A 14,043-nucleotide genomic window follows, 5' to 3' on the forward strand; every position below is an offset into this window, starting at 1 on the left:
AGTCGTCGATTTGTTCGACGATTATTGTGTGACAACGTCGAGAAACGATGAATAATATACGCTCGAGGGCTGTAGAGTTAGAGGTGATTTATTTTTTACGTAGGCGTCTCGCGAACGCGATCTGACTTAGAGTAGATTAGCCAAGGCAAACATAGTACAGATTATCGTTAACGGGGATGTTGGCAAACCTTCACTCAAAGGCTACTCGATTTAAGATTATTAATTCTATATATATATATACATATATTATTTATATACAAGGCAATTTCAGAAATGGATAGCCAAACTTTCTGTATTATCATTATTCCTAAGGATTTTACTACAAGATATTACAAAAATTATTCTACTTTTTAGAAGAATAAATATATCTATCTGATCAAGATATTCAAATCTTTGATTCAAGTACGAATTTTCGTACCTTTTTTTCGTATCAAACAAAAATTTGGTTGCTTATTTCTGAAGCAGCCTGTATATAGTACACATTATATATAAATATTAATGTTATACGATTCATGTTTCCCGCAATAATTGGTAGATTTATACCTCGAGTAAAGTAATATCGATAATGCTAATATCGAAGAAAAGATAGTGCATAGAGACGTGTTGATCTTTCGTATCGTTGATCTTGCCTTGCTCGTGCGCGAAGTTAATAACTTCTTTTCTCTTAATTACGCTCGAATATTTGATGAAGTCTGATGGTATCTGGTCAATTAGAGCAACGTGTCAGGATGATAACACCAAAGGATGAATTTACAGGGATACTGGCTTGCGATCATTTTTACTCGTCATCTTTTACTCTAAGCATTCATATCTGCTTATTATTTCTCCTGAACGATTATATTTGCTTTTATATTCGATCAAATTGTTTCTCGATCGTGTATATGTATATAATATATATCCTTCGTCGTTATATACACAGACACGCAATGTATGTACACGTGTTTGTGTCGTGTCGTTCACGTTCATCGAGACACATACGAGAAGCAAACGTGCCATATACCCAACACTAATCTTTATATAAATATAATTATGTATAAGCATCGAGCAATGGTCTTTATAATGCACCGAGACACTTGTGTGCTTGTATCAATTCAGCGGAAAATAAATTCATGACAGAAGATAGTTTTTTCTTACCATTTAATTACCCTCAAGATCATGGTCGGATATAACAAAGCTGTGTACGTAAGGATGCTGAAACATGCGGATGGCTCGACTCGATCGATGGCTTGTATCAATTGCTTGTTATATTTAATATATTCAGTTGGAATACTTTTACAAAAGAAATAATATATAATGTCTTAAATTAATATACTTGAATCATAATTATCGATCTTTTTTTTAATTTCTAGATCTTTCAAAAATGTTTAATTATATATTAATTATATATATATATATATATTTCTTCCACAACGATTGAAATTGTATTTCTCGAATTGATATTAGATTTTTATTGTTAGAATATTATCATTAATAGTTGGATCTCTTGTATGCGATAACGTTCCAATTTAATTTAGAGACTTATTAGTTTAAATCCATCGCTCGAGTCGAAAGTGTAACGTGTTTTCTTTGTGCTCCTAGTTGTAGAAAGTTGGTTGCAAACTTACGAAGGATGTGTATACGTAGATAGTTCAAATTGTTTTTTTTTATTTTCTTTTTTGTTCAATCTCGTTATCGCAAGTTTTGTTGCATAGATACGAAAGAATAGAGATTATTATTATTCTTTTTCGAGATATCGAGAAAAAGGTAAGTCGGATGAAGATTGAATTGGAGGGGAAAAATATATAGTACTAGTAGAATAGTAGCAGTAGAGATCCCGTGCATTTCGTTAAATTTGCTCGGGGATAGCAGCGTAAAGCCGTTAAAAAAACAACCTGCCTGTTTCTTCGGCCGGATGAAGGTATTCGGTCATGAATAATCATGACTTGAAAGTTTCAACGAGAAGACCTCGAACTAAGTTACAGATCTTTGCTTTTGTAACTTCCTTTCCGCCTCGGGGCTTATCATTTCTGTAAACTCGAACCTGTTCACCCCGGTTGGGAACAGTCAAACGAATTTTGTTTAATTTTGTGGATGGTTGCTGACCTGTATCGGTTATTGTAATAATAATTTATCGCATTTTGCATCGATTCCTGTATAATCTCTCGAAATAACATAACGGAGAATTCTGCGAGGCTTTCGTTATTCTCGTAGCCGAATCATATTCCCTTATCGTTTAATTAACAATTGGGTTACGTAAATAATGTCGCCATGTAAATGATCGCAAGGCAGTTCCTTCAATATGGATTCCTTAATAAAAACAGATCGTTTCTTCCATTAAAAATAATTCGTTATTTTACAACCTCTACGTTTCCATTATTTCATCATCGAATCAGATTTATCTCTTAAACATTTCATATCACGTCTATATATATTATTTTTTAATTACACAAACGTCGATCAAATTTAAACTTACTTTCAAAGATCAATATCTTCCTTTTTTTAAACTATCGTTTTAAAACATTTTTCCTTTTATTTTTTTTTGTTCTTTATTAAATCTTTCGAAACGAGATTAATCTGTCTCATTCTGTCGAATAATTTCAAATTTATATCTCGCTCGGTACATTTTTAATTATCACTAAGATAGCAGCATCTCTGAACATCAGCCCTCGTAAATTTTCGCGTTTCTCGAAAATTGTCTTTTGCATCTCGTACGAAGAGAGGGCGAGTGCACGGCACACTGATGTTTTGAGTGTCAGCTATTTGACTTAATCAGGTGCAAGGAAATCGACGACGTGAAATCAGGAGCGGTGGAGAGGGTGAAGATTTTGGGCGCCGAGGCTGCAGAGAGGGAGGCGAGGGCGAATGGGGTCGAGAGGGAATTGCGACTCGAACGTGAATGGCGGACCTCCTTACAGGAAGCATCGATCTCTAACGCGGAGAAGATCTCTCAATTACATCAGGAAATCGATCAGTTGAGGCGGGTGTCCGAGGTACGTTGCATGTATCAACTTCGCCAAATATCGACATTCAAATTTGACGGCCAAAATCGAAAAGAACGTCAATCTCATCCCAAATACATTTTTCAGTTTCCTTTTGTCTGAATTTTCGTCAGAACTGTGAATGTACCAAATTAATATTATATGTGCGTGATTAGAATTAACGTGGTATTACGGAATTACTAGAATTATGAAATTATGAAAGTATGGTTTCTGTTTTGAAATAGAGAAAAATTGATAACAATAACAAGTTTTTGTTTTTTTTTTTTTTTTTGCCAAGGAATTTAAATTTTCTTCGATATCGAGATGAGGTCAACATGAAATATACTCATTTTTAGATTTCTTTTTGATTGATTTGATTTGAAGTTCAATATCTGATGTATCTCAATGTCCAAGTTGAATTAAAATGGGATATAATCACGTTCCTGAAAAAAATCAATATTAGTTTTTTGAAAAGTAGCACAAAATCAGTATATTTTTTGGCAATTGTAGAAATGAAAAAATCTAAAATCAATTAACTTGATTGGTTTGATAGTTTTAGTGTTAAAAAAAATATGAAAAAAATTGATTTCTAATATTAAAAGAATTAAAAGTAATTTTGCAAGTTCTCTCTGATCGATATTTTATCAAGATGAAAACAGAATTATTTTTTTAAAACATTAACGATTAACACAATTGACACAATCTTTTTTATTTTAGAGCAAATGCAATACTGTTGCTAGCTTTTTAAAGGAATTGACTTCTATTTTTTTTTCAATAAAATAACATATAAATGATATAATATTTTATATTGCTACTTTTATCGCGAAAGTAATGTTTTACCATCGAATCATATTTTAATATATTTGAAAGATTATTTATATTAATAAATTTCATATACTTTTCTTTTAAATTCATTGATATATCATTCTCTTTAAAAATCTCAAGTTTTAAATCTCTACATGGAATATGCATGGAACTTCAAATATTGCAAGATATCTTAAGATTATTGGTCATCCATAGAATATTTTCAATTTTCTTCTAAAATGTTACATTATCTAAACATCTTTCTACTTTCAAATTTTTCTTCAAATCCAAAAGAACACACAATATCGCACATAATATAAAACATTCATAAATCTATTATTCTCATTTATAGGAGAATATTTTCAAGCATCTACTTTCCTATTTTTCTACTTAATTAATTTATTTAACATCCAAAAAAAAAAAACAGAGAATATCACAATACAAAATAAAAAACACTCATTATTGTCTTTGGTTCCTCATAAAAATTTTATATTTTAAATATTTTCAAACACATTTTAAGCGTCCATTTTCTTCCAGAATACTACTACATTACTCACCTTTCCCGATCGATTTTTCGCCCCTCTCCCCTCTTCTCCCTTACCTCCCCACGTCTCTATCAATCTCCCCAAACTTCTCCACTCCCTGCAATCGAATCTTTCTCCTAACAGCCGGCGACAGCTCGACTAACAATCGGTGTCCAGGCTCAGAGAGAGGCGTCTGGAGGCAAAGTTTCCAAGAACGCGTGTGTTACAGAAATACCTGGCCCTGCAGGAGGAGCATTACGCGTTGAGGGAGATCTGCACCGAGCAGGAGAGAACTCTGGAGGAACTTGGGGGACAATTGAGCGTCGCGAAATTGGCGGCCGTCGAATTAAGGGAGGCCGCTGACAACGCTCAACAGCATCACCAGCACCACCAGCAGCAGGAGGGCGCGGCGACCTGGGCGAACGATCGGCTGGTCACCCACTGCAAGAGCTGCAACCGTGAGTTCAACATCACTCGTCGCAAGGTAATCAAACTTTTTAATTGGCCGAGGATCCTCTTTCGTTCTTGTCCTCGTTCCTTCCCCCTCCCCTCTCCTGGCGAGGTCACGGATCGCTCGAAAGGGTTAACTTGCTTCCCTTAATCGTTCAATTATCCCGGATTATCGGCAAAGTCACCACGGTTCCAGATTTCCACCACATGTGGATTCCAATGCAAAGCAGCATTTGGCACTAAGCGTTCTGAACGTCTCTGAACCACATTGATGGCCGCTCAGTTTTATGGCTTTATGTATATATATACAGATACGCTTGTTTCTCGAAGATCGGAATCGCGTGCGCCAGGTGGAGAAGTTTGATGCATGACAGTTCTGTTATTAGAGATAACACGGGTTGTATCGGGTCGTGTTAGGGTTTGCAATTACAAGCGGCCCCGATCCTCGTTTGTTGGTAGTCCGTGCCTAGTCCTTCCTTCCTGCTACCCAGCAAGGGTAATTGAAGAGATCTCGACTCGTGGATTTTTGATTAGATCGTATCGTGCCGCGGGGGTGGATATTCACCACCAGTTTTGGTATATTTCTCTTCTCCTCGATGTTTATGCTGCATTTCGAATGCTGAATTCGCCTCGTCGATCGAAGGTCTTGGAAATATATTATTGATTCGCGAGGAGAGTGTTCAGAATTTATGAAATTTGAATTAATCAACGAGCTAATAGGTGAATATATTTATCGATTATTATATATTTTTTGACACTATTCTGCGTTGATCTTGAATCGACCCTATATTGATCGAAGGATATATGTTAGTATTTGCATAAATTTTTCTGCTCCCAATTTTGTTTATCGTTTTTATTATTCGCATAAATAAGTATTAACACTGTAACCCCTCAAAATTGTGCACCATTTTTTACGTTATCTACGGGACAATTCGTTTTATCTGTGAATGGTCCAATGAATATAAACATTTTTTGTCATTTTCCCAGAGATTTGAAAAGATTGAAAATCCGCATTGGCGATAACGGCCAACCACTTTTAATGTTTCCACTCTAACTGTTATTCATTGAATAGGAATAACGTTTTATTTTGCAAATCCATTTAAGTAACAAAACAATTACTTTGGGCCACCGATTTTCAAGATTTTATGTAACGGAATCATTTTATTTTTTATTTCGAAATGGAAATTTATGGCACGTGGAATCTAAACTAATTTTGCATAATAATAGAAATATTCTTTTCATAATGATTTGTTTTACATTTGTCGTACATAAAAATTTTGGGACATTGTATTCTATTTATTCCATGCATTCCATTCGTAAAATGTTAAATGAAAAATGTTTAAAATTCATTTTACTTTTTTTTTTTGCTTTTATATTATTATTCAATTCTATCGAAGTATACGTACAATTAATGAACTGAAAATTAATAAATAGTTTTCTCTTTTATAATATTCGGATTAAATAAGTAGTATAAATTTTAATTTACATCAAATAACACGAATTTTATCTTTTTGCAAGAATAAAAGGACGACTTTGGAGACTTTGGCATTTTTAATGTACCTTCTCTGTACCTTTGCAACATTGGATTCATTTCCTGTTTTAAAATTCGCTTAATAAAAAATTATCTGCGAATAAGAAATAGAGCAACAACAATCGTACATTTGAATATTTCCCGAGATAAAAGTGAATATTGTAACTCTAATGGAATTTGTAAGTAACTAGAAGATATAATAAGAAGCATAAAGTGTAAAATGGAATAACAAGAAGTGGCATCTTTATCGAAATGAGAGACTAGAGAAGATATTTTACTGAGAAAGTTGAATTACCTTCAAGGGATTAATTTCTTTTAAAACATTTATACAACTGGATTCAGCAAGATGACGTGGCTTTTTCAAATTCGTAATATTGATACGTAAAATTGTCATTTAATTTTATCCATTAAAGATTTTCACTCGATTATTCATTGCGTTTATTCATTTTTTACAATCTCAAATGCAAAAACGTTCGCGACGAATAAAAATTCCTTATCAATAATTCCAATAATTCACAAATTATTCGTATTTTCTTCGAGTATTAACATTGCTCGCAAAAAAATAATCGAATTAATTTTCCATTCAAAAAAGAAAACCCCGTTGAAAGATATTCTAACTTGCAACACTTCGAATAGATTTCTTTTTCTCTTTAATAAAATTCAAACTCAGTATCAACTACTTTCTCAATAAAAAAAGATATTCCGTGCACGGGATATTAAAAATAAAAGTACTCACAAATCGATATATCAAATAAATTATATCCAAGATAAAAAAAAATACCCCTTACATATCCATATAATGTATTAACTTTTTAATTCACCATTTTCTCGAATTACACGCGAGTTCAACAATAAAAATCTTATCCAAAACAAGCATCAATCGATAATAGCGAGCGCGAGTAAAAGTAACTCCTTCTCACATTTAAAGTATTCCGTCAGATTGTGATTTCGAGTTGCATGCATCGATAAGGAATGCAATTATCGAAATTTCGTGGTAGAAATTCAGCTTCTCCGAGGATTTCTCGCGCTATGGAGTAGAAAGGGAAAGAGTTGGGATCGTTAAACGTGCGACATTTCTTTGTCCAATCTGAGAGATTCGATTTTTATTTTTGAAAAAAAAAGAAAAGAAAGACTCTGATAATCGTTCATTCGATCGATTTTCTTTCGAAAGGAATTGGAAGAGAGACGTTTCTTCAATCGTAGAAATTAAGAAATTTTTATAAATAAAATATATATCTTTTAATAAAATATATCTTTTATAAATAAAAGATCAAATGAATATGATTGAAAAAAAGGAGTTGTTTCGGGAAGAAATAAAGATTTGCTTTATCTTTCAAATGTATCGTTTGTTTTGGATATTTTTGCATATCGTATGCATCTTGTAGATTTTTCTATATTCAAAGTTTCTATATGTAAAATCATGAAAAATGGGCTAGTTAACGTTTCAGAAGCAGAATTTTAAAATGTAACAAATTAGTTTCAAAGATTGAAATGTGCTTTTGCAAAATAATTTTGTTCGTGTAAAATAATTTAACTATATAATTCCATTGTTTGTACACGTGGATGCTAATTATTGCACACATGATAGCAACATATCATTTAAATAAATAAACACATATTTAATATTCAATTTTTATTAACACAAATATTAATTACAGTTACACAAACATTAATTCAGTTAATTATTTCGATGCTAATGACTCGCATTTGATTACCAAAATTATATTTGAAAAATAATTATGAATTAGAAAACGTTATACTAAAATAACAAACGAAATAACAAACCTCCTCCTATGCACAAACAATCCAACCAACAGTTCTATATAAGTTCTCACCGAAATCAAAACTTTCCAAATAATCATAAACCCCCCGCCCCACCGAAAACATTCACCCTCGCTTATCCTCGGTGCAATCATTTTACTGCACCATCACTTTTGTCTCCACCCATTCATACGCAACCACCCACGCAACCGTCTCGCACGCACGCACCGAATATATGCATATTCAGATATTCGCCTCTCGATAGAGACGTTCGCTTGGCTCCGCCTTTTTTTCTTTCCGCCCTCTTGTACGAAGAGAGACATTCGAAGGGGCATTCGAAGGGGGATGGCTCGCAAGTTATTGCATAATAAACCAGACCAGAGATATCCTCGTTACTCATTTTTAACGGCGCGATAAGTAGCGATGGGATCAAGCTCAACTGTGTATCAACTTTTGTGAATCGAACGCGAATAATCCTTTGTAATATTCACCGAATATTTGAATCCTTATAGGCTGATTTTCAGAATCTCAGAATGAGTAATTATGACGAAAATTTATTTATTCGAGGCTAAGATTCGAGGCATTGGCGAGAAAAAAAAAATCGATTGACAATTCTTCGAAATACAATTCATCGAGAAGCTTATTTTCAGCATTCGTTTAGATAACAAGAGTTTACCCAGAGTTCACACTTGACCGGATATCGATGAAAGTTTCGTTTCAATTAATGGAGTTTTACGCAAAGTTCGGTTTTACTTATTGGAAATTTCGGTTGTTAATGCCTGAACCTATTCGCGATGTATTTAGTCCCATCGCTAGAACACGTGTATTACCATATTGTTACCATACTGTTTAATATAGAATAGAATAGCCGAGCGTGTTGCCGTGTCGGTGGACAAGAGGTGTCGGTCGGTGGCCGATGTGTTTCGTGGCTCGTTCAGAAGAGGGTTTTGCTAGAAAAACCGAAGTGAACGCAAGCAAGCGGCTTGGCACATGCAAACCCCTGCAAAACAATAACCCTCCGCCGCAGATTCGCCCTCGTTGTCGTTAAGATAGCAGAGTATTGTTGCTCGGCCCTGATTCTATTGTTACCTTAAACCGGTTAAGTTGTTCGAGATTGTTGGAAACTTGTAATTTAGGCATCTAAAATATGTATTAATATTTAACGAGTTTTAAGGAATTTTGAGAGTTATAAAGAGGGTGGATGAAGTTTAAAGAAATCTATATTATTATATATATATATTTTATTATTGACGAAAATATAATCGAAATTATTAAATACGAATCACTCGATTAAATAAAGAGCAAAATTGTTTGAATCAATTTGGAGTTTCAAAATTTTATTCCAGAATTAAATATATTTAACGTAAGTTATTTTAAAAACTCGATTAAAATCTATCAAAATTTAAACTGTTATAACTTCAAAAATAATGTTCCGTAGGCAATGGATGAAGGATCATTAGAAATGCGAAACTTTATCCTTTGAGACGCCTTTTCATTTATCTCGATACGACTTCCGGTTTCCGAGATATCGTCGTGTAAAAAGAAAAGTAATTTTTAATCGTTTAGCTTAAATCCGATTAAATCCTATTAAAATTGGGAAAAATTTGAACTGTTACAACTCCGAAGATAATGATTTCGAATCAATGAATGAACGATCATTAGAAGCGCTGAATCTTCCCTTTTGAAACGCTTTTTTATTTATTTCGATACGACTTCCGGTTCCGGAGATATCGTCGTGTAAAGAAAAAGGTAATTTTTAATCGTTTACTATCTTCGTCCTTTTCGGTTATTCGGACCTTTCGCTCGCACCTCGTCTCACTGACCTATCCCAAACTCCAGACAAGCGACAGACGCGATTCCTAGGAAAACGTAGTACGCATTTCCAAGAAAAATATGTAGGCCATTGAGTCGTGGATCCATTCATAAATCGCGCGCTATCTTAAACGCTATGAATACTTTGAATCGTTATATCTCGGCAACCGATCGAGATATCGGGATAAAACAAAAAGGGATTTCTCTATTTTCCCGAGCGTATATTCGATAACAACATTTGTAATCGTTTCTCAAGTTCTTTTGTGCGAAACATCAAAATTTCATTCACGTGACTTTGCACGAATGCAATAATTTATGATTACGAACGTGGATAATAATAATAATAATATATTAATAATATATGTTTTATATGATACGTTTTAATTGTATAAAACTCCGTAGATTAATTAACGAGGAATGCTATACATAAGAGGGCGAGAGAAGGAAAGAATTTGTGTCATGTATTTTCTGTGATGTAAATTCCTTTCTTGGTATATTTTTATTTAGAATATTCTTAGCTAAAACTCGTTTTAATATTGGAATCGAGAATTCACAGGATTTTCACAAAGGAAAAAATTAATATGTTTTTCTATTTAAAAAGAATGAAAAAAAGAGAATTTTTTTTAAGTTTAGAGAATAAATAATTTATAATATTTCGTGCTGTGCATTATAATTTATCATTACTATTAATAAAAGTTTAATTTTCTAAAGTAATTCTTTATACATTTTTAAATATTTTATTTCAATTATATTTTTATTAACATCTTCTTAATTTATATATCAAAACTCAAATATTCTTTTATTTATTAACAAAAAATCTCAAGTAAAAATATTTAATTATTTTTAATCATCATTTTCATCAAATATTAATACCAAAAAATGAAATATTCTTTTTCTTATAAGAAAACTTTCGTGATTAGAAATTTATTATTAATCTTTTTTAAACATTTCGCAAAGTTTTAACTTTTTCACGCGTTTCACGATCTTTATAGAGAAAATTTCATCGTGTAATCCCTACTGATAATCGACTGGGAAATAACCATCGTCGATGCATGCATATGTTGCAGCAACGAAATGTTATAACGCATAAATTGTAAATTGGAATAAGAAGCCAGCATCGTTTCGATACCAAAATGGCGTCATAACGTTGCATAATCGCCGATATCGATCCGTACACAGATGTTAATAAGTGAAACACATTGAACGTCTTACGTATCGTAACAAAATGGTAACGATATCTCTTCCTTTTCTTTTCTTTTTTTAACGCGAATGGATACAGAAATTGCACGATTTTCTTAATCAAGTTTTACCCATAGACGCAGTAAATCATGCAAATTTCTTTTCTCACTGTGGTATCGTTTAAAAAGAATGAAACGAGCTCTTAAAAGATCCAAAGCTTTTCATTCTATAAATATAACTTTAAAATACGATATAAGAAAATTGGAAAAATTGGAAAACACGAATGCGACATGTTACGTTTATGATTTTCTTAACCTAATTTTCTCTTAATTGCTCAATATATCACGCGAATTCCTTTTCTTAAAGGAAAACGACGAGGTGAATTTCATTTCTGAGAGGGTGAAATTAATCCTTTAAAGTTTCCGTATTTTTCTTTTTTCTTCTTTTCTCAACAGTTTCGAAATGTTGCTAATCTAAGAAACACGGAAAACATCGCTGCGGATAATTACACGGACAATAACGCGAAATAAACTTTTCTTTCTCGAATCTGGGAATAAAACACACACACACACAAGCAACTATACCGGCGCCAGGATGATTATTAAGATTTACCATAAACTTCGTAACGAATGCTCGTTCCCTGTTTCTCGATGCACGAATATTTCCGTTTCGAACCTGGAAATGGCTGCAAGCAATAAGATACCTTCAATTAGGTTAACGATCCTCCATGTGAAAAAATCGTTTTGTTCGTTCACGCGATCGCGCGGAAAATGGCTGGAATAGCTTTCGCGGTGGGAAGTTGAAATAACTGGAGAGAGTGGGAGAGGATTGTTTTCACCATTTCGTGTTGCCATTTTGATTCATCCTGTTCCTCCGTTTTAATATTATACAGTGACACCGTGTTGATTCAATTTATAATACCACGAATATATTTAACCTGCATTAGATTGAATAAATCAAAAATTAAAATCGAAAATCTTTCTATTTCTGCTTTATGCGTATAAAAAAAAATAAAGTACGGAAAATATTTTGAAATCGTGGAAGACTTTGCGAATTGGTTAATTTTAAAAAGAACAATTCATTGAATTTGAGATATTTTGAAAAGTGATAGAATATAGAAAGTTAATAAGTTAATTATTAATTGGCATATCTCTTTATTTCTGTTTCTTATTTCTGTATAATAATAATAATAATTATTAGCAATGTATTGTTTTATAAAATTGGAACTCCAAATTTTATTCGACATTGTAAAAAAAAAAAACAATTTATAATCCAAAATCTCTTATTTATTAATTAGGACAGCCATCAAGTTGAATTTCTAGCCCAATGAAATTTATCGATTGTAGAATTGCATTATCACTGTGTGTAGTAACCACGTATGTTCTAAATATTAGAAGCAAATACTCACAGCGCTCATAATCAGCCGGGACGTCTCGCTATTGGAATTGCGGTGATCCCTCTACACTTGCGACTACTGGGACTCGGCACCCGCATAGTATTCTCACGAGTCCTCGCCTAATCATTTCGTTCGCGCAAACATTATCTCTGACTTCTCGTGTTCGAGAAACGATAACCGCTACTATATATTTTCTCCTTAAAAACCGTTTACTCACACGAGCAGTTCATATTTATTCAAAGCTAAAAAAAAAAAAAAATAATTTCAGATCTCTATTCGTGCATTTATCAAAGTAGGACGAGATACGAGATCTTTTTACTCTTCTTATTTTCTCCCTTACTCTTACTTTTTTCTTTAAAAAATCGTGGAAAATTGTTCTCGGCAATTTATGTATTTAAACGAGTGAAAAAGAGAAAACGTTTTCAGATCTCTTGCACTACTCGTTATATTATATTTAATCATTGTTCACGTTTTAAAGCGGGTTGAAATATCATCTTTTCAATTTATTTTTATTGAGGCGAATATTTTAAAATTTCTTCTTACAACATACATCTAGTTATCTATTTCTTTTTTTTTTCCTTTTAACATTTAAGTAGCTGGTTTAACAACTAATTATTTCGAGATTGAATCTTTTACGACTTTTATTTCTATCCTGTATAACAAGTTTTAAATTGAGCTATGGGGGTTACTAATCTCGGAATATCATCAGGTCGTTACATGTTAATATCAACGTTCAGCTGGTTGGAAAGCAGTGTTGAGAATAGGTTAGGACATTTAATTTCAAGCCATTTAATCCTGTTCGTTATTCTCACATTTTAACTCAATAGTTATAAATAACTATTATTAACGATATCGTGGTAAAAATAACGAAAGAATAAATATGGATTATTAAATAAAATTGAACGTTTAAGAGTAAATTTTCTAGGTTAACTATACCAATAACGATACGAATTGATTCGATTATTAATTCAACGCTATTTGTTTAATGAAAATTGCAAATAATTTTGTTTCTTCAAATAATGAACATCCAATATCCAGATTAACTTTTCAACTTTTAAAAAAGAACATTTCGTGTCATATTTCGCCATAAATTTTCACATATAGTGCGTGTTTTGTGATTTATGCGTACTTAAATAGTCATAAGTGAAAAAAAGAAAAAAAATATCCGCGCGCAATTTATTCAAATCTCTTGTGCCGACGTTATGCGATTGCAAGATTTTAATTGCAAAATTTATCTAAAATGTTAATATCCTATTTATAACCCTACTTGACTATTTATTAATTCGACACTAATAAATCCTTTCGAGCAAGGTTTCAACCTCCAACAACTTCACACGTTATAAATACGTCACGTACATCTCGATCATTATATCTTCCACAATTCTATATCTGCAAACCGATTTATTCCTGTTGTAAAAGCGTTCCTATAAGTCTCTATCATCTATCAAGGCTCAAATCAGATGAATCGGTTGCAACGTCGTGGTCCAAGCTGAACGTCCCCCCTCCACCTCCCCCTCCCCTCCCCCCTCGTAAGTCACGATTGATAGGGACGGTTCAATAATTAACCCGGCGTGGAAATCGGTTATCGAGATGATATTATTCGACCTCTTGCCACCTCTCGCCTCGATA

At 32.9% G+C, this 14,043-nt stretch overlaps 1 protein-coding gene across 3 annotated transcripts in view; it reads left to right on the forward strand.

The window, feature by feature from the left end:
* The window catches only part of LOC107995475 (protein RUFY3), a 29,851-nt gene that overhangs the window by 8,628 nt on the left and 7,180 nt on the right, over positions 1 to 14,043 (forward strand). For all 3 annotated transcript variants that reach the window (XM_017053031.3, XM_017053014.3, XM_017053023.3), the window contains exons 10-11: positions 2,753 to 2,969; positions 4,515 to 4,769. In XM_017053031.3, coding sequence (XP_016908520.1) covers positions 2,753 to 2,969; positions 4,515 to 4,769 — 472 coding nt within the window. The remainder of the gene's footprint in view (positions 1 to 2,752; positions 2,970 to 4,514; positions 4,770 to 14,043) is intronic.

Source organism: Apis cerana, linkage group LG9, assembly GCF_029169275.1.
Source record: "Apis cerana isolate GH-2021 linkage group LG9, AcerK_1.0, whole genome shotgun sequence".
NCBI classification, from domain to species: Eukaryota; Metazoa; Arthropoda; class Insecta; order Hymenoptera; family Apidae; genus Apis; species Apis cerana.